This window comes from Macaca mulatta, chromosome 8 (assembly GCF_049350105.2).
Source record: "Macaca mulatta isolate MMU2019108-1 chromosome 8, T2T-MMU8v2.0, whole genome shotgun sequence".
NCBI lineage: Eukaryota > Metazoa > Chordata > Mammalia > Primates > Cercopithecidae > Macaca > Macaca mulatta.
This window is the reverse complement of record NC_133413.1, coordinates 21,794,327-21,814,604: the sequence shown is the minus strand read 5'-3', so window position 1 is coordinate 21,814,604 and position 20,278 is coordinate 21,794,327. Positions and strand designations below refer to the sequence as shown.

The following is a 20,278-nucleotide window of genomic DNA, read 5'->3' as shown; positions in this document are numbered from 1 at the left end:
AGTGAGCAGTGCTCATGAACTCAGCGTGATGCTGAAAACTGCAGAACTGCAGAAGGACCACAGGACATGTTTCTGCTCTCAGTGGTGAGTACATTGGACTGAGAGTTGCAGGAGCAGCCTCAGGTTTGCGCCTAACTAGCTCTGTGCCTCTAGGTTTGGGTTACATCTTTAAAGCAAAGGCGACATTACTATGTAATACATTATTTCAAAGCAGCTAAAGGCTGAATTGTAGAGATAAGATGGACACACATGATTTTTCATCCAAAACAGTATGGAAGAGCATGCTGGGTTGTCTACCTGGTAAGAGAAAGGTCAAAGAGGAGTGGCTTAGGTCAGGTGGTTCTCCACGGGGGGCTGGGGAGGGGAGGTGGGTTTTTTCAGTTAGACGTAACTTGGGAAGGATTTGGATTTGAGGAACAATACTGGGTGGAAGTAAGTCTTGAGCAAGGTTTATGCATTCTCAGGGTCAGCATGAGATAAGAGTTCTGAAGCATTTCACGGTGAATGCTGCACTTAGAAGAGGAATTTATTTTAGGGAACTTAGTGTTTAGAAATTCCCTCAACATAAAGAGGAGTTCAGTGAGAGCAGAGTTAGTAGTTTACTGTTTTTCTGATAAGTAAGTGCATAGGATAAACATTATGTGCCCACTCTGTGCCAGACACTCTTCTAAGTGTTTATTGTTCATTTATTTTTTTGAATATTCACAAGAATGCTCTAAGTCAGCAAATGGAAGTACCGAGCAATCAGGCAGTCTGTCCAAAGTCTCACAGCTAAGTGAATGGCAGACCCAGGACTGAAACTGATCATTCAGATGCTGCTTTTCTGTGTGCTAGTATTTCTAAGAAGATATTTGTAGAAAACATGCCGTTTCTGTCTAAGAGACATTAACACTGGCCCTTCCTGCTCCATTGAAATTATGGATATTTCCACAGACTCCGTGGTCACCCACAATGATTTTGGGGATGGTAGAATTTTCTATATCTTTCATATAAATTAAAGTTAACAAGGAGCCATTGCCAAGGCTAAGATCTCAAGAATCTATGGTGGGTTTTAAACCCATCAGCTCTGCCTGTGGAATTCTGCTCACACAATCAAGAATGGGTGGGTCTGAGAGCTGAATTCCAAGTCAAAGCTGGAATGTCCTTATTCCCATTCTGAAGCGCCGGGGGCTCTGGGAGGTGCATGTCTACTTCAAAGCTTCCAATACTTTGCCAGTCTTATGCGATACTCAGAGAGGTGAGAATGACTCCACCTCATCATTACCGACAAAAACCATCAATAGCTATTGATCACCTCTATTGGGCCAGATGCCTGGTGCTGGGTGGAATACCGAGACGGGTAGGATAAAACCCCTGCCCTTAAAGTTTAGGCTCCAGAGACAGATAACCGTAATCCAGGGCAACGTCTCCCACGTGTCATAGAACTTGGTATTTCTGATTCTGGATCTGGCCAGTCTGCTTCTTAACCATCTCCTGCATAGTTCTAAGATGAAACAAAGGGAAGGAGGCAGAAGTTCTGGCCAGTCGATGTAACTGTGGCTGCATTTTCCATGCAAAGCAGGTTTGAGTCAAACTAGGCAGAGTTAATCCACCCTGACAATCGGGGAAAGTGGGCAGGCTGACACTGGATAGTTAGAGAGGGTTTTTGAAATGGTATATAATCATCTCTCCGTATCCATGGGGGATTGGTTCCAGGACCTCCTGCAGAAACCAAAGTCCATGAAAGCTCAAGTCTCTGATATAAAATGGTGTGGTATTTGCACATAACCTATGCACATCCTCCTGTATACTTTCAATCATCTCTGGATTACTGTTAATACCTGACACAAGGTAAATGCTATGGAAGTAGTTATTGTACTTTACTGGTATTTTACTTGTGTTATTTTTTATGGTTGTATTGTTTTTTGTTTTGTTTTGTTTTGTTTTGTTTTGTTGGTTGGTTGATTGGATTTTGTTGTTGTTGTTGTTTTGAGACACAGGTCTCGCTCTGTCACCCAGGAGTGCAGTGGCGCAGTCGTGGCTCACTGCAGCCTCAACCTCCTGAGCTCAAGCAGTCCTGCTGCTTTGGCTTCCCAAAGCACTAGGATTACAGATGTCAGCCACCACACCCAGTCTGTATTGTTATTTTTTATTGTTTTATTTTCCAAATATTTTTGATGTTGTGAAGGGATGCCAGTTTTGGTGGTGGGTTGGGGGTAGGTCCTGAATTTTCCTAACTGAATTTCCCTATCACTTATTTATTACTGAGTTTGCTACCACTGTCCCTACAATAGAACTGTTCAATGGGGTTCCAGTTGTTGTTGATTTTACTTTTTTAGAACCTCCTTTTCCCTTGGATCTGAAACCAGCATTTCCCTTGCTTTACAGACATAGCAATTCCCGGTCTTTATGGACACATATCCACTCCTACAGGGTCCAGAGTGCCCTGTATATCATGGCCGTAAAGTATCCGCCCTGACTCCTCTTAGGCTTTGTTTTCAGAAGCCTGTGACTTCTGAACCAAAGTCAGCCTCCAATCCGAGGCTGGGGCTGGGACAATGACATGTGCTGAATGGAAGAAGTTGCAACTGATTGTTAAATATTTGAACAGCACAGGAAACAGGAAGCAATGAGGAACAAAAGCGCCCTCCAGCTCTGAGTCACAGGACCGTCTCCTCCGGCAGGCCATGTCAACCACAGCCCAGGGTACATGTAATTGGGTTATAGATATTATTTGGCCCAGAGAAAAAGCCGTCTGTCTGAGGATGTTGTATGCCAACCACTTTAGGAAGATAACAGAGCAGCTATTAAAGACCCTCGAACTTCAATTTCAGTCTCAGAGGGTTCTTAACAGGATGCTCTGGTTAGAAATTATTATTTATTTGCAAGGGCTCAGAGTCCACCAGTATAGACTGAAGTGTTACTTTTTACTGGCAATGCTTCATTTTTAAGTTTTGTTCAGTATTATTTAAATAATAAATTAAAAATCTTCCATAATTTTGCCATTGGGCCTAACCACTTACATAATCACAATGTACATAAAGTATTGCTTTTACGTTTTTAATTGTGGCAAAATATACATGACATAAAATTTGCCGTTTTAACCATTTTTAAGTGTATGGTTCAGTAGTGTTGAGTATACCCGCATTATTGTGCAACTGACCAATCTCCAGAAGTTTTCGTCTTGCAAAACTGAAACTGTATACATACCCATTAAACAATCACTTCCCATTTCCCTCTTCCCTCAGACCCTGGAAACCACCATCGTATTTTTATTTCTTTGAAATTGACTATAACACTTACCTAATATAAATGAAATTACATAGTATTTGTCCTGTGGTGACTGACTTCTTTCACTTAGCATAATATCCTCAAGATTCATCCATGTTATAGCAAGGATCAGAATTTCCTTTATTCATCCATTGAGGGACATGTGGGTTGCTTTCATCTTTTAGCTGTTGTGCATCATGCTACTGTGAATTTACATAAAGTTTCCTTTTTTTTTTGAGACAGAGTCTCTATCGCCCAAGCTGGAGTGCAGTGGCGTGATCTTGGTTTACCGCAACCTCTGCCTCCCGGGTTCAAGTGATTCTTGTGCCTCAGCCCCTCAAGTAGTTAGGACTACAGGTGTGCGCCACCACGCCTGGCTAACTTTTGTATTTTTAGTAGAGACAAGGTTTTGTCATGTTGGCCAGGCTGGTCTTGAACTCCTTACCTCAAGTAATCCATCTGCCTCAGCCTCCCAAAGTGGTGGGATTACAGGCATGAGCCACCACACCCAGCTCCAATTTACATAAGGTTTTATATTCTACTTTTTTACTTTCTGTTGCAATATCTGTGTGTATATACATATAATATAAATGACATATATTATGTATAACATATTATAGAATATAAATTACATATTATATATGTAATCTATAAATATAAATTATGTATATATATATAATTTTTTCCAACTTGATATGTAGTCTTCATTATAACCTTTTTAAAATCTGTTTTAAGGGCAACATGACAGTCCTTCAAGCTCATGCACTGAAATAATTTCTACAGTTGGACATTTGAGATGTTTCTAGTTTTTCTCTAAATCCTATGATAAAAATTTTGTACCTATGATTTCCCTCCCTTCCCCCATATTTTAGCATGCCTTTTTAGATAGATTCCTAAGAAGTGAAATTACTGGGTCAAAAGCAACATACATTTTATAACTTCAAAGACAAAAGATAGAAAACCACACTGCTTTCTAAAAGAACGGTAGTTGCCTAGGTACTAACAGTGTATGTGAATTTCCACTCCACCGTACTCACAGCTTATTTATTTATTTTTTACGTTATATGATTAATGGGAGGAAGATGAGTGCTTATTCATTTTTAATAGACAACACATTGATTATTAATAGTGATGGGCATTTGTGAGGAGACCCCAGACTTGGCCAGCCTGTGAATACTAGCATGGTTACAATAAACTGAAAAAATATATCTATTTGAACTAATATGTATTATCCATATAATGTATGAGTATGTGTTAGAAACATGGCCAAGTGTAGGTAATCTATAAATGATAGCTACTGTTATTGTTGCTCTTATTCTTATGATTGCCAAACATATAATGATTGTTAGTCTATACCTGCTTTCCCAGGCCCTCAGTTTGCCAAAACCTTGATTTCCCAATTTTTGGGAGGCATCCCCACTTAGGTGGCATCTCGGAACATCCCTGTGAGGCTGCTCTACCCAAGTCCTCTGCCTCTAGTGCCCTGGACACAGCTGTACTATGCTGGAGGCTGTCAACCCTCAGAGTTCCAACACCGTACTTAGGGTGGAGGGCATGGTGGCAGAATTGTCACCTGGACTCCATAAAGGATGCTGCCTTATGCCCAGAGTCTTGCAAATATCTTTATTAATACATCTCCTCCATCTTTTGGCCCTAACCCCCTCATTCCCTAGAGGCTCAGGCCACAGGCCCTGCATGTAAGTAGGGGACTGTATGCCATGCTCCCTGTAGGGAGTGGGACAGTGGCACCCCAGAGATGACCATCTCCTAGTCCTGGAAGCTGTGAGTATGTTGCCTTACATGGTAAAAGGGACTTTGCAGACATGATTAAGGATCTTGAGATGGGGAGGTGATCTTGGAATATCTGTCTGGGTGGGCCCCGGGTCATCCCGTGAGTCCTCAGAATGAAAGAGGGAGGCAGAAGGTTCAGAGTCAGAGGCAGAGTTGAACATGCATTGCTACTAGCTTTGAAGGTAAACATGGCCAGGAGCCAAGAAATGCAGGAGGCCTCTGGAAGCTGGAAAAGGCAAGGAAACAACCCTCCCCCAGAATCTCCAGAAGGAATGCAGCCCTGCTGACACCTTCATTTTAACCCAGTGTGATGTATTTTGGACTTCTGACCTCCAGAACTGCAATATACTAAATACAGGCTGTTTAAAGCCACCAGTTTGTAGTAATTTGTTATAGCAGAAAACTATAGGAATGAATACTCTCTGCTGATGTCTTCGTTTCTGCTTCCTATTTCTCTCTCTAGGTTTATATTTTAAAACTCGTTCCATCTAGGCCGGGCACTGTGGCTCATGTCTGTAATCCTAGCACTTTGAGAGGCCAAGGCAGGAGGATCACTTGAGATCAGGAGTTCGAGACCACCCTGGCCAACATGATGAAACCCTGTCTGTACTAAAAATACAAAAATTTGCTGAGCGTGTTGGCACGCACTTGTAATCCCAGCTACTCAGGAGGCTGAGATTAGAGGCTTGCTTGAACCCAGGTGGTAGAGGTTGCAGTGAGCCAAGACCATGCCACTGCATTCCAGTCTGGGTTACAGAGCGAGACTCTGTCTCAAAAATATAAAATAAAATAAAATAAAATACCCTGTCCTTTTTTTTTAGCATTAAATCGAAAGTTCCCTAGTTAATTAGGAGGGGCCCACCAGTTCCACAAATAGGAAACCTCTGCACTGCTCTTGCTCATAAATTGTATTTGCTTTTTCATAAATTTTTTATGTTCTTTGAGCCACCCATGGTTTAATGTCAGAATAATATAGATCAATAGAGCCTCTCAAGATCCCACAATGAGCGGCACTTTCTCCTGTAGTTAGCTGTCCAGTCATTTATGCAAGAAATATTTATTGGATGCTACCATGTATCAGGCACTGAGGCAGTATTGCGATGTGAAGACACAGTGCGCAATCTAAGTCTTTACCGAGGCCATAGATGTTGGGGTTCTATGACTTGAGAACAACATGCATTGTTTCTTTTCAGGAAGCTAACTCTGGTACATGGAGCCTCTTTGACTAAGTAGCAAGGAATGGGAACTGCGCACTGGTTCCATCTTGGCTTCCAGTTTGTATTCAGACCCAGGCAAGAGTTAAAGAGTTCGATGACAGATAAGCACAGATGCAAAGCAGTGCAGTCCAGTGCCTCTTTGCTTAGGATAATATCTCCCCTCTCTTTATCCTCTCCAGCCCTGCCTTCCTGCCTTTGACGCAGGGAGCTAAGGGTCTGAATGAACCCTGTTGGAGGTTGCAATTAAATCTTTGTGGACAAAGGGCACACACACGCACACATACACAGCATCCTCAGATAACAGGAGGCAATAAATCCATCAGCACATCCACGTTCAGAAAACAGTGTCCCTGCTGTCTTGCTAACAGCTGCCAATACCTCACTGAGCGCCTCACACCAAGATGGGCTCCAAGGTAAGATTTTTCTCTCTCCAGACAAATTTAATCTTTCCTTGTGATTCATGTCTCTCTCAGAGGATTTTGACTGTTAAGTAAAGTTTACTATTGACTTGTTGGCAAATTCCTGGTTTTGTTTGTTTTTGTTTTGGGATTTTGGTGTGTGTGTTTCTCTCTCTTTTTAGTACTCCTTCATTCACTATGTCTTTTAGTTTTCTCTGGCTTGTCTTTTATTCTTATCCATACATATGGTAAGTCAATTTGTATTCAGAAATATCTCATTTATACAGAGAAATGAAGGATCTTAAGTAATTGCATGCATTTACTGGTTAAAACTTAACTGAGAGTTTGGTTCACTTAGAACCTTGGTCACATTAATCTGTAGTAGTGAGAGGGTTCTTCCAGCCCTGGGCTTAGAACAGAGTAGCTCAGTGCTTGGGATACTCCCAACATCTGAGGCTGACTATTGAACTCCAGTGATAATCATTTAAAATTATTTACTTCCTTAATTATGAAAGTAGCTCATTATTGAATATTTAGAAATACACAGAAGATGACTGAAGTCGTTGATTATAAATAACTGGCATTTGAGTATCCTTCCACTCTCTCAAAAACGTGCCCATATATTTATTTTTAGACATTAGAGATCAAGCTGAAAATACTGTTTAATTTCCCTTTTTTACCTAACATTATAGTAATAGTATTTTCTATGTCACTAAAATTATTTGAAAATATAATTTTTAAGAGCTGCTTAATAATCCATCATTAACAGGTTTGACTTTTCTTCAGTAATAAAAATCATTCTGCAATGGGTCATTTTGAGTATAAGTCTTTGGCTACATCTCTGATCTCTCTGATCTTTTTTTTAGGATGGCTTCCTTAGAGTTACTAAGTCAAAGAGTATACAACTTTTAGGGCCCGATAGATTTCATGATGGTAATCTATTTTAAAATTTCAATGACTGGTATTGTTGATACCACAACAGAAGCCACATCAAAGAAAACGAAATTCTTCCCAGAAATTCTTTTTACTTGAAGTTTGACAAGGTACTGTGACTTAATGCTGACTAATTTGTATGAAATCCTAAATAATAAACTAATCAGGAAAGTCAGTATTTTACTTTCACAGATGAAGGCATCTTTCTGAGCAGGGGTTTCTGCTCAAACAAAAGCATGAGAGTGCTTCTAGAACCACAGAGCAAGGGAAAATGGGAGAGGATAAGCCTGCGAGTTGAAAAGCCTGGGGTTTCATCCCAGTTTGACACTAATTGTGCAACCCCAAACAAGTCTCCTAACCTCCAGAGGCTCAGGTTTCTTGTCTATGAGAGGAAGGTTGGTCTACACCAGTGTTTCTCAGGGGGCAGCCCAAGTGACACTGTGCTGTGTGAAATATTTTAGGGTAGCACCTAGAACATAGACCATACATTTTTTTTTTTTGCATGCCACATAAAATTACTTTTTGAAATATGATATCAATATCTATGTTGGTTTTAAAATTTTTTTGAGAGATAGGGGTCTTGCTATGTTGTCCAGGCTGGACTCAAACTCCTGGGCTCAAGATATCCTCCTACCTCAGCCTCCCAAGTAACAGAGACTTCAGGCACATGCCACCATACCTGGCAGTATCTCAGTATTTTAAAAGAGTGGATTTAGAGGAAAAGATGAAGTAAATGATAGTACAGGTAGTCCTCAGATATGACATAAACCATCAATGTGATAGGCAAATAAGTGTTGGATGTTTGAAAAACACAGGGTTAAGTGATCTGTAGAGCATCTATTTTTATCTGGATTTATATCTAGGCATTAATTTCCCTTGAATTTAGTAAGCAATTTAGTAAGCTATGCTTACTTGGAAGGCATTCTGGGAACCCGGTGAGTTATTGAGTTGTATGAGAAGTGAACAGTGATACAGACACGGAGATGTTTCCAAATATCATCCTACTACTTGCAACCTTTTGCACTTTTCGTTTCAATAGTGAGTTTCATTCACCCGGGCAGACTCCCTCCCCTCTTCTGTAAAGGCTGCAGGAGACCTGTAGCTGTCACAGGACCTTCCCTAAGAGCCTGCAGGGGAAGACTGCCCCAGCCCTGGCCCTCGCCATGCTCCGGACTGTTCTGGTCGCTCCCCAGCGGTTGCTGAAGGAAGGGAGAGCGTCCCGGCAGCTGGTACTGGTGGTGGTATTCGTCGCTCTGCTCCTGGACAACATGCTGCTTACTGTGGTGGGTACGTTTGGGGGTCTTTGTGCTGAGGGTTAATTTGCTTTGGGCCCCAGCAGGCAGCATACACCCTGCTTGAGTTCAACAGCGAATCCATCTGAGAATTTTCCTTTTTATGCTCAAAAACACACAGAGGTTGTTGGGTATGAGGAAAAAAAAAACCTACAGAAAATGGAGTCTGAAACTTGTCAAACATAGCTAAAAGACTCAGGAGGTTCAAAAAGAAGGAGGTCCAGAGAGGGTCTGACTGGAGAAGAGGATGGCCTGGAGCCAGAACTGGCTGTGCTTTTCTTCCTCCCCAGACTGTCTCCCCAAGATGCTAATGACTCCAAGTGCCTCTGGGGCAGTGAGCATCTTCTCACAGCGGTGCCCTTCCAGCCTCTGCTCTATAAAAATAGCATATTTTATTTGGATATCCGATTTCTTATCAAGACCTTACCTTCCATGTGCTTCTTTCCTTTGGAATCCTGCTTTTTTTTAGTTGTTACTCTCCTAATCATTACATTAAGTTATACCCATATATAAATGGGTACTAAAAGGTTTCTCCTCTCGGGTAAAATATTTGGTTGGTTTTTTTTTTTTTTTTTTTTTTTTTTTTTTTTTTGAGATGGTGTCTCGCTCTGTCACCCAGGCTGGAGTGCAATGGTGCGATCTTGGCTCTCTGCAAGCTCCACCTCCTGGTTTCACGCCATTCTCCTGGCTCAGCCTCCTGAGTAGCTGGACTACCGGCGCCCGCCACCACGCCCAGTTCATTTTTTGTTTTGTATTTTTAGTAGAGACGGGGTTTCACCGTGTTAGCCAGGATGGTCTTGATCTCCTGACCTCGTGATCCGCCGTCCTCGGCCTCCTAAAGTGCTGGGATTACAGGCGTGAGCCACCGCGCCCGGCCAAAATATATGTTTTTAAATAAGGATCTTTCTGAGACAAGTTGTTAATCTAATACAATCACTTCTCATTATTCATAGTTCTGTAGTTATAGTTATGCTCTGTAAAGTCACTGCAAACACTGAATTAGTGAATACTGAATCATTGCTCCCAGGGGAAACACACACACACACACACACACACACACACACACAATTATAATCTTAAATCTTAAACATCACGGTAAATCCTATTTTCTTTGTAAAAGAGAAAAAGAAGTTCAGAAGTGTTAAGTGACTTGCTCAAGGCCTCTCCACTAACAGGTGCCAGAGTTGGGATTCAAGCCCTGTCCAGGGGTCCCAGAGCTGAGGCTCCTCTGACCAGCCTGCCCTGCCTCCTACCATCCCCTCCTCTGGCCAGGTCTGTGTAAGAGCTGGACATGTCTGCGAAATGTTGTGGTAGCTCAATGTGTGTTGGTTTGGAGGGTTCCATGTCAATCTAAGTGAGTAGGAGAGTTAGCCAATGTGGAAACCATGAAGAATGAGAACTAATTATATAAGGTCAGAATTTAGCTACTTTAGCTAACAGGATAACTTGGGTAGGCACAGTCTTTTAGTAGGTTTTAAACCATGCCACTCCAGACACCAGCCTTGGGCATAAGGCTGAACCTCATCATAGTGCCCCTGAACCTAGTAGTGGCAAGATGACATTTGCCGTTAGTTTCCATCACCTGTCTTCCTTGACTTTCAGTAGAATTGACATCTGTCCTTAGCCCCTTGGCTTTCAGTGGTAAGATGACATCTGTCCTTAGCCCCCCTAACCTGTCCTCTGACTTTCAGTACCAATTGTGCCCACCTTCCTATATGACATGGAGTTCAAAGAAGTCAACTCTTCTCTGCACCTCGGCCCTGCCGGAAGTTCCTCACATGCCCTCGCCTCTCCTCCCTTTTCCACCATCTTCTCCTTCTTCGACAACAACACCATGGCTGTTGAAGAAAGCGTGCCCAGTGGCATAGCATGGATGAATGACACCGCCAGCACCATCCCACCTCCAGCCACTGAAGCCATCTCAGCTCCTAAAAACAACTGCTTGCAAGGCACAGAATTCTTGGAGGAAGAGAATACCCGGGTTGGGATTCTGTTTGCTTCAAAGGCTGTGATGCAACTTCTGGTCAACCCTTTCGTGGGCCCTCTCACCAACAGGTATCTCACTGGGTGTAGGGCCCTGAACGGTACACAGGAGTAGGAGGACTAGAAAAGTATACAAAGGGGGTTGGAAGGGAAAAAGAAGAAATACTCACTTGTCTGGTTCCCCAGGGGAGTCAGCTATTTGGAAAGCTCGTTATGCAAAGAATAACTTGTTACTGATGAAACGTCATGGGATCAGATTTTCTTAGCGATATATTGAGTATTGAGTACCGAGAAGAGAACCATGAACAGCAGTGTGCTGTGATGTTATATCAGTGACCTGGAGCGTGGCTTGAATGGGAAAAGGGTATGAACGGGACAGTCCTGTTGTAATCTAGAGCACTGGCTTCCTAGGAGTTGTATTTAGGATTATTCTGATATTTTCAAGAGATATACACTCTACCTATATACTCTACCTAGGCTATCCTTTCTGGAAATGAGAATTTTGGCCCTAACATATGGTCATATTTGCATGTTTGTTTATTTGCTCGTACTCATCCACTATTTCATCTCCACGCTACATTCAGAGGCATGTTTTACCATACTCCCAAATAGCTGCATTTCTGCTCCCACTTACATTTAAAAATGTAGTCCAAGTATATGAGTGCCTGTTGGAATTGTATCTTTTTTTTTCAATTCCCTTTTAGGATTGGATATCATATCCCCATGTTTGCTGGCTTTGTTATCATGTTTCTCTCCACAGTTAGTAAGTAATTTGCTTCCTCTTTTCTTCCCTTCACTGATTACCTTTGATTTTATCAAGTGAATGTGATGTAGATAGCAGGGTAGCCTAGAAAGTAATTAGGCATCTGACTAAGCAGAGTGGGATACTGATTTAAATGCTCTGCTCTTTTTGGTATGCGGACTATAACAGTAGTGACAATTCAGTCTAGTTGGAATTGGTCTACTCTGCTATACAAGAACAGATATTTTATTCCCTTCAGCCGGACGTAATGAAAGCTGTTTGAATATGTATGCTATGGTGTGTGTGTGTGTGTGTTATGTATGTATCAGTAATCTCTTGAGCAAGTTTAATACAAACTTTCCATCTACAAGAAGCAATGATATTATTTCGATATGCCATGGTAAAGGGCAACTAACAAAAAAAATGGAAATTGGACAATAACATCTGGAAAATTCCAAAAAGCCTACTCCTATTCAGTTAAGGACTTTAAAGGTTAAGCTTAGAAAAGTAAATTTTCTAAAGAAATAAGAAAGAGAAAGACAAATTGTCTATCCAGGATCAGCTAAATGTTTCTAATAAAATGGAGATGGAATAAACACAGTACATGAGAAAAGCAAGTCTGGAAATTGATGCTGAGAGGTAAAGGAAGAAGGAATGAAAAGGGGTTAGCGTTTGCACGTTAAGGCAGCCTGTGGATCCAGCCTTGGTTCCCGATGGCCCTGCTGATCCTCTGCTCTCCAACAACATACCTCCTTCTCCCTCGAGTTTTTCTTATTACCTTTCCGTTTCTTATCTACTTTCTCTCTTCCTCTTCCTCAGCTTCTCTTCTTTCCCAGCACAGGACTTGATTCCTATCAACCCAATTTTAACAAGAATTTGTTGCATTCTGGGCTGGAAGGCTGCAAAGTGCAAGAACTTGAGGTGTGAGGTTCTCTCTGAGAACTGCATCTTGTTGGTGAAATTTTAGCGGACTTGAAGAAAATGCAGAAATTCAACTTAGCACTGTTCATGGAACTTCTAGAAGCTCAGCCTATGCTAGGCAGCAAATTTAAAAATAAGATGCCCTATTTCATGAAATGAGGCTTAAGATTTATTCCATACAATTTCATGCAGTGCATGTATAATGCCCAGAGGGCCATAGTCACATAAAGAATGAAAAGACATGATTCCAGGTATCAGAAGTGTATGATGGTTGCCTGGGGAGACATGAGACACACACTGAGAAGTAAGACAATGCGGTGTGCTAGTGGATCTGGGACGTTTTAGCAGGATATCTTTGCCTGATTCTCTGCCAAGAACTCATGTTTTAAAAGCTTTACTTTTAAAGTAAACTATATATGTTAAATAATTATTATTTAACTTATACCAAACTGTATATGTTAAATAATTATTATTTCCATAGGATAGCTGTGTGACTACATGGAGTTGGCCTAATTCTAACCAAAAGAAAATACTTTTGATGTTTAGGGTATCCTTGTAGCATTGTCCAATGTTTCAAAAAAATACTTAAAAGAGAATGTTGATGCCCATTACTACCCTTAACCTCTCCATCCGCCATGCCTAATGTAATCAAGAGTGAAATGGTGGCCCATGTAAAGGGTCCAAAGTGAAGAAAAAAACTGCTTTGGTTTTCCTAAATAGAATGACCGACTGTCCTGGTTTGCCTGGAATTGAGGGGTGTCTTAGTCCATTTAGCATTGCTGTAAAGGAATACCTGAGGCTGGGGTCATTTATATTAGAAAGAGGTCTGTGGGCTCATGGTTCTGCAGGCTCTACAAGAAGCATGGCGCCAGCATCTGCTTCTGGTGTGGGCCTCGGGAAGCTTCCACTCATGGTGGAAGGTGAAGGGGAGCTGGCTGTGCAGAGATGAGAGAGGAAGCAAAAGAGAGGAGAGGGAGGTGCCTGCCTTTTTTAAACCACAAGCTCTTGAGAGAACTATAGAGTGAGAACTCACTCACCACCCAATGAAGGACATTAAACTATTCATGAGGGATCTGCCCCCATGACCCAAACACCTTCCACTGGGCCCCATCTCCAACACTGGGGATCAAATTTCAGCATGAGATTTGGTGAGGACAAACAACCCATATCCACACTATAGCGAGGGGCTTCCCAGGATGTCAAACTTTCTGTTTTTGTGGCGGTATTTTGAGTTTCAGTTTTAAAAACAAGGAAGTTCTGGGCAGACCAAGATGAGTGGGCCACTCTGTTCTCAAAGGACATTGGAAGAGTAGACAGAAAAGATTGGAGATAACAAAGCCCGAGAAAAGATGCTGGTGGCCAGGAAAGGAGAGACCAAGAATGTACATCTTTGGGACACAAGGAGAAGTTCAGTGTGATCATGTCTGTCGGGAAGTAATGGGAGAAGATTAAAAACACAACCAAAGACATCTGTAATGAATGGGCAAAGGGATTACAATTTTTCTGATTCAGACACTTTGAGGAGATTATTCTTACTCTAGGAGACATTATTCTGGAATTGGAGGTGAGACATGTCTGGACTTAACTACCCTGACCAGCAGCACCCTCTGATTTAGTTTTGGTAACATATTCCTGTTGGTTCTCAGTTTCATGGGTGTTCATCCTCAACAGACTGACCCTCTGCAAGGGCAATAACTAGATGCTATTTTTATTTTGCATTTGCTACAGAGTCTAGGAGAGCTGCGTATTCAGTATAATTCAATAAATGCTGATTTTGTCTGGTTAAAAGATCATTCAATATAAGATATAAAGAAGGATCTGATTGTATCACAATATATTATTTTCTACCCAATTCCCATAATCCTCGAAGCACCCCGTTACTGTCACTGTACTCCAGATGACCCTGTAGGACCCAGCAATGGTAAAGACCGGATCTGGGTGTCGCACATGGAGAATCCAGGAGTATGGTCTAAGAACCAGTTTCCAGCCCAGGACACTGAGCTTCATGGACATCCCTCATTTCAGTGGACAGAATGTTGGGTTCTTGGCAAGAGATGTAGAGACTCAGCCTTCCATCTGCTGTGTGGTGACTTGGTTTATACTTCTGTGGTTTCTCAGTTTTCTTGCATTTAAAAAGTGGTTCTGATGGAGGAGTAGGAGATTGAAAAGACAACTCAAAAAACAGGGAACAGTCATCATGCTTTATTAAAAACATATGCGTCATGACTCATATCTGCAGTATCATGGGCATGTTCTCTGGCAGCCAGGGAAGCAAAGGCAATTTGCTAATGCAGTTATCTTGCTATTCTCTTTGCCCAGTGTTTGCTTTCTCTGGGACCTATACTCTACTCTTTGTGGCCCGAACCCTTCAAGGCATTGGATCTTCATTTTCATCTGTTGCAGGTAACCCTGGCAACGTCATCATGCACACACACATGCACGCATGCACACACACACACACACACATCTCTTACTACCTCAGATCCTATATTTATATGGAGAAATTAAGGAAAATATCATCTGGATAGGTAGAAATTGTGATTCAGAAATAAGGGAATTGGGCTGGGCACAGTGGCTCACACCTGTAACCCCTGCACTTTGGGAGGCCAAGGCAGGAGGATAGCTTGATTCTAGGAGTTTGAGACCAACCTGGGCAACCTGGGCAACATAGTAAGAGCCCTATCTCTATTAAAAAAAGAGAATAAGTTAGCCAGGCATGGTGGAATGCACCTGTGGTCCCAGCTACTTGGGAGGCTAAAGTGGGAGGATGGCTTGAGCCTGGGTGGTCAAGGCTGTGGTGAGCCGTGATTGTGCCTTTGCACTTCAGCCTGGGTGACAGAGCTAGACCCTTACTCAAAAATAAAAATAAAAATAAAAATAAAGGAATTATAGAATTTCTGACAGGGTCCATAGATCCCTGAGCCTGACCTAACTTCCTCTGTTAATATTCAGGTGCAGCTAGCTCAGGTCAGAACAAGCCTCCAGTAAAACCATGAAGAAGGGCAGGCTTTTATTTAGTGCCACTCAATGGTCCTTTGTCTGTCCCCCTCTTAGTACTTTATAGGAATAATCATGTTAATACTATCGGTAATACCAGTACAGTTTTCACAGTACTGGTGAATACAATATCTAATGCAATCCTATGAAGTTGGTATTTTATGCCATTTTACCCATGACTATGAAAGCCTGAGAGTCCAGCTGCCGTACAGCACTAGCCCACACTCTCTTCCAGGTCCCCAGTGCTTTTCTGTTCTTCCCTGGGCATCCCTGTTAAATAGAATGGTCTCTGTGTGCCTAGGTTTTCCTTTCCCTGACCTGCTCTGTAACCCCTCGTTTAGGGAAACATGCTCAGAAACAAGAAAATGCTATGAAATATGGTATAATCAGACAATGGATTTTCTGTGTTATCCTTCCCAGAGGCCTTGTACTTTCAACAATATTCTGAACAGGAGTGGACAATGTGGGGGTTTGGGGGACTAGGGAGGGCAGTACTTGAAAAATACTATGGGTTAAGTTTTATAAAACCCCTCAAACTGAAACTCTAGCTAAGATTGTCACTGAAGAGATAATAGGGTGGAACCAAGGGCTCTGAGAGGTGGATAGAAGCCCCTGGGGGCCAGTTGCATCTGTCACTCTCTGCACAGGTCTTGGGATGCTGGCCAGTGTCTACACCGATGACCATGAGAGAGGACGAGCCATGGGAATTGCTCTGGGGGGCCTGGCCCTGGGGCTGCTGGGTAAGTGGCACCAGCTGGAGCTCTGGGTTCGGGAGGGTGGGATTCCAGGAAGCAGGTGTTCCCGAGGTGTGGAAGATGAGTATTTTCCTTCCCTCGTTGGCCTCATCCTATTTCAACTCCTTCAGAAATATCACTGAGAAAATGTAAAAGTTCCTTCTCCTTAAGAAGCTGGGAAACACATAAGGGTCAGGGAAAGGTCTGGAAGCCCAGCCTGTTGGAGGAAGTGAGCCTCCCCGCATTACAGGCCACTGCCTCGTCTCAGTTCCCATGCACACACCACCAGAGCATGGCTGTTGCCAGATGCTCTGCTAAATCCGTTACAGGCATAATCTCTTTTATTCCTCACCACCAGGAATGAAAGGAGGATTGATTTTCCCCATTATAGAGATGAAAATAAGAATGGCAAAATAGCCATCCAAGATCACACAGCCAGGAAACGCCGGAGCCAGGATACAGACTCCAATTTTCTGGCCTTGGAAACCCAAGCTCCAAATGATAAAATTACCCTTTCTTTGAGGCTCATCCTTCATACTACTTTACTGACAACTGACATAATTTCACTTATTACATGCCAAGCACAGTGCCAGTACTGTAGGGTGGGAAGCCCCAGGCATAGTTCCTGCCTTCTAGGAGCTCACAAGCACATCGAAAAGAAAAGAAAACACCTGAAATCTCTTCCCTGGCCTACGCCCCACCCTCTAGCCCCATGGGAAGCACAGGAAACAGAATCCCTGTTATTTGTTAGTATCTGTCAAACCAAATGCCCAATCTAAAACCTGTGCATCTTGAAGTCCTTTATCATGTCCCAAGTGAACTCCCAAATGAACAAGCTTGTTAGATCCTCAACAGCCACTCCTGGCTCCTTGTCACTTCTGGGTTAGAATTTGGCAGCAGCCCCCTTCTTGTGTACTCCCTCCTTCCACCACGATGCCACCCGAAGAAACTTCCTGAGCCCAGAGTAGGTGGTGTTTCTCCCCTGATGTCTCTCCATAGGCTGCAAAGCCAAGTAGATGACTCATCTGTGTATACAAGGTTCCTGCATATGCAAGGCTCTACTTTTCTCCTCTCAAATATTCATACTCTGCTAACACCCACTTTCTCCTTTCTTTCTCTAACTACACACTCTTTTCTGACACCTCTGTGTTCTTCACACAAGCTTCTTCCCCTCCAGATACTCTGCACTTGGCAAAGCCCTAGTGGCTGCCTGGACTTCCTGAGACATCAACTGTGCGTTCATTGTATGCAACATTTTCTGTCAAACTTTCACCATGCTTTAATTATTTGGGTCCCTCCCTGCACACACACACCCACACACACCCCCACACACATACATTTCCTCCACTAGAAAGTGGGCTTGTTGGGGACAGGGATCATGTCTCCATCTCTGAATTCCCAGAGCCTCTGGTGGAGCTTAGCCCCTAGCAGCCCTTCTGCAAATGCTCACGGGGTAAATGTGGACAGTTCTCACTGGATAGGACTCACCCTCACCTCTGGAATCTGTGTGTGCTTTGCCTCTCCAGTGGGAGCTCCCTTCGGAAGTGTAATGTATGAGTTTGTTGGGAAGTCTGCACCTTTCCTCATCCTGGCCTTCCTGGCACTACTGGATGGAGGTAAGTAACCATCAGAGCCTCCAGCAGGACACAGCCCAGGCCAGGTTGGGAATGTGTTATGTTGTGGTGTCTGTCTTGACTAAGAATGGGTGGTTTGGACATGTTTTGATGAATCAAGGACAGCCCCATTGTAGAAAAGAGAGAAGAAACTCAGGGAGTTAAATTTGTACATAATAGGGTGGGTGGTGGCACTACCGCTGCTATTGGAACCCCCAGCTATTCAGTAGACACGCTGAACTGTCTCGCCTTCTTTCTTTCTTAGCACTCCAGCTTTGCATCCTACAGCCTTCCAAAGTCTCTCCTGAGGTAAGCAGACACAAAGCTCCATTGCTAACAGATATACAGGATGGCTGAATGCAGAAACCCAGGCATGCCTGTCAAGTCATCAGAAGAAAAGTAAAGAGGAGGCCGGGCGCGGTGGCTCAAGCCTGTAATCCCAGCACTTTGGGAGGCCGAGATGGGCGGATCACGAGGTCAGGAGATCGAGACCATCCTGGCTAACATGGTGAAACCCCGTCTCTAATAAGAAATACAAAAAATAGCCGGGCGAGGTGGCAGCGCCTGTAGTCCCAGCTACTTGGGAGGCTGAGGCCGGAGAATGGCGTGAACCCAGGAGGCGGAGCTTGCAGTGAGCTGAGATCCGGCCACTGCACTCCAGCCTGGGCGACAGAGCGAGACTCCGTCTCAAAAAAAAAAAAAAAAAAAGAAAAAAGAAAAGTAAAGAGGAATAGAGTCAGGGAAAGTGAGAACTGTGTTTGGATTCTAGGATAGGGCTACATTTTGCATAGTGTGGGGGATAGTGAGGTATTTGGCTTGATGTTGGACAAAGATGGTTGAAAAGCCTTGTGAAGAATCAAAGAAGCCATACAGAATATATATATATATAATATATATATTCTGTATGGCTTATATATATATTCTGTATGGCTTCTTTGATTCTTCACAAGCCTTTTATAACATATACATATAATATATAATATATATGTGTATATTATATATGTTATATATATTATATATGGAGATATATATGGAGATCTTCAGATATATATGAATATAGATATGGAGTATATTTATATATATACACACTCCACATATATATGGAGTGTATATATACTCCACACATATATGGAGTATGTATACATATATATTCATGTATATCTGGAGATTTCCATATATATACACACACACACACACACACACATATAATTATAGCTAGGAGATAATGACATTGGGGACTGAGTATCTGGAGCTGTAACATCATCTCAGAGATGAAGGCTGTGGGGGCCACCTAGACAGCCTCTTCTCCAGTAAAAGATATCCTCTGTGAACATCCCTAACTGTCATTCTGTCACAGTTAATAAGTATCATAGTTGGTACTTGTTTGACTCTAAGCCAAAAATGGCTCTGGAACATCCATATCCCACCACGAAGGAAAAAAAGTAAGAAAGTGCATCAAGTGTAAAAAAGTTTGATCTAAAGGCCTTGACTTTGCATTCCACAATTCGTCAAGGTATTCCAGAAGTCGTGAGGCACCTCATCATTCTTCAGGGCTTTTCATGCACCAGGAGCTCTGCTTAGTGCGCCATCTATGCTGCATCTTATACATTCCATGAAATAAGTACAATTTTTAGCCTCACTCTACAGATAATGAAATCGAGGGTAAACAGAGAAACATCTGAAAGAATTAGAAACTATGACATAATCAATACTTTTACAGTGCCAATTCCCCCAGAGCGACTAGGAGCCTCCCGCAGTCTGCTGAGATGCTGCTGCTCTTTACAAACTGGCTTTAGGAGTAGGGTGTCTGGGTCCGTGGGAGGGAGGTCATAACCACCACCCATCCAGGACTCCTCAGGGCAAGGAGCACCAAATACCCTCTGTACAGGCTCCCAGGCCTGGAATATGCTTGGGCCCGGCACCCCTCCAGCCCTGGCCAAGGCATAGGGACACTCATCCAGGTGATTCAGCCATTGTTTATTATTAGCTGTGCAGCCATGGTGAATTATTCAGCAAGTAAATCCAGCTTGAGATTCCAGGAAAGTGAGGCACCCACAAATATCTACTTTTCTGAGACAGAGTCTTGCTGTATCACCCAGGCTGTAGTACAGTGGCACAATCTGGGCCCACTGCAACCTCCTCCTCCTGGGTTCAAGTGATTCTCCTGCCTCAGCCTCCCAAGTAGCTGGGATTACAAGCATGCGCCACCACGCCCAGCTAATTTTTGTATTTTTAGTAGAGGCAGGGTTTCACCATGTTGGCTAGGCTGGTCTTGAATTCCTGACCTCAAGTGATCCACCCGCCTCGGCCTCCCAAAGGGCTGAGATTATAGGCATGAGCCACTGCACCTGGCCCATTCTCTCTCTTTCTAACAAATATACATTATTATAATTACTAATTTTTTGAAC

The 20,278-nt window shown here is 42.9% G+C and overlaps 1 protein-coding gene across 2 annotated transcripts in view; it reads left to right on the top strand.

The window, feature by feature from the left end:
• The first annotated feature begins 6,536 nt into the window (after positions 1-6,536).
• Positions 6,537-20,278, top strand: part of SLC18A1 (solute carrier family 18 member A1) — a 35,473-nt gene continuing 21,731 nt past the window's right edge. Inside the window, exons 1-8 of one of the 2 annotated variants that reach the window (XM_015144881.3) lie at positions 6,537-6,670; positions 8,628-8,875; positions 10,572-10,935; positions 11,568-11,626; positions 14,846-14,929; positions 16,171-16,263; positions 17,784-17,873; positions 18,136-18,179. In XM_015144881.3, coding sequence (XP_015000367.2) covers positions 8,752-8,875; positions 10,572-10,935; positions 11,568-11,626; positions 14,846-14,929; positions 16,171-16,263; positions 17,784-17,873; positions 18,136-18,179 — 858 coding nt within the window. In that variant the 5' untranslated portion in view covers positions 6,537-6,670; positions 8,628-8,751. The remainder of the gene's footprint in view (positions 6,671-8,627; positions 8,876-10,571; positions 10,936-11,567; positions 11,627-14,845; positions 14,930-16,170; positions 16,264-17,783; positions 17,874-18,135; positions 18,180-20,278) is intronic. The other variant, XM_077943127.1, reaches the window with a different exon arrangement.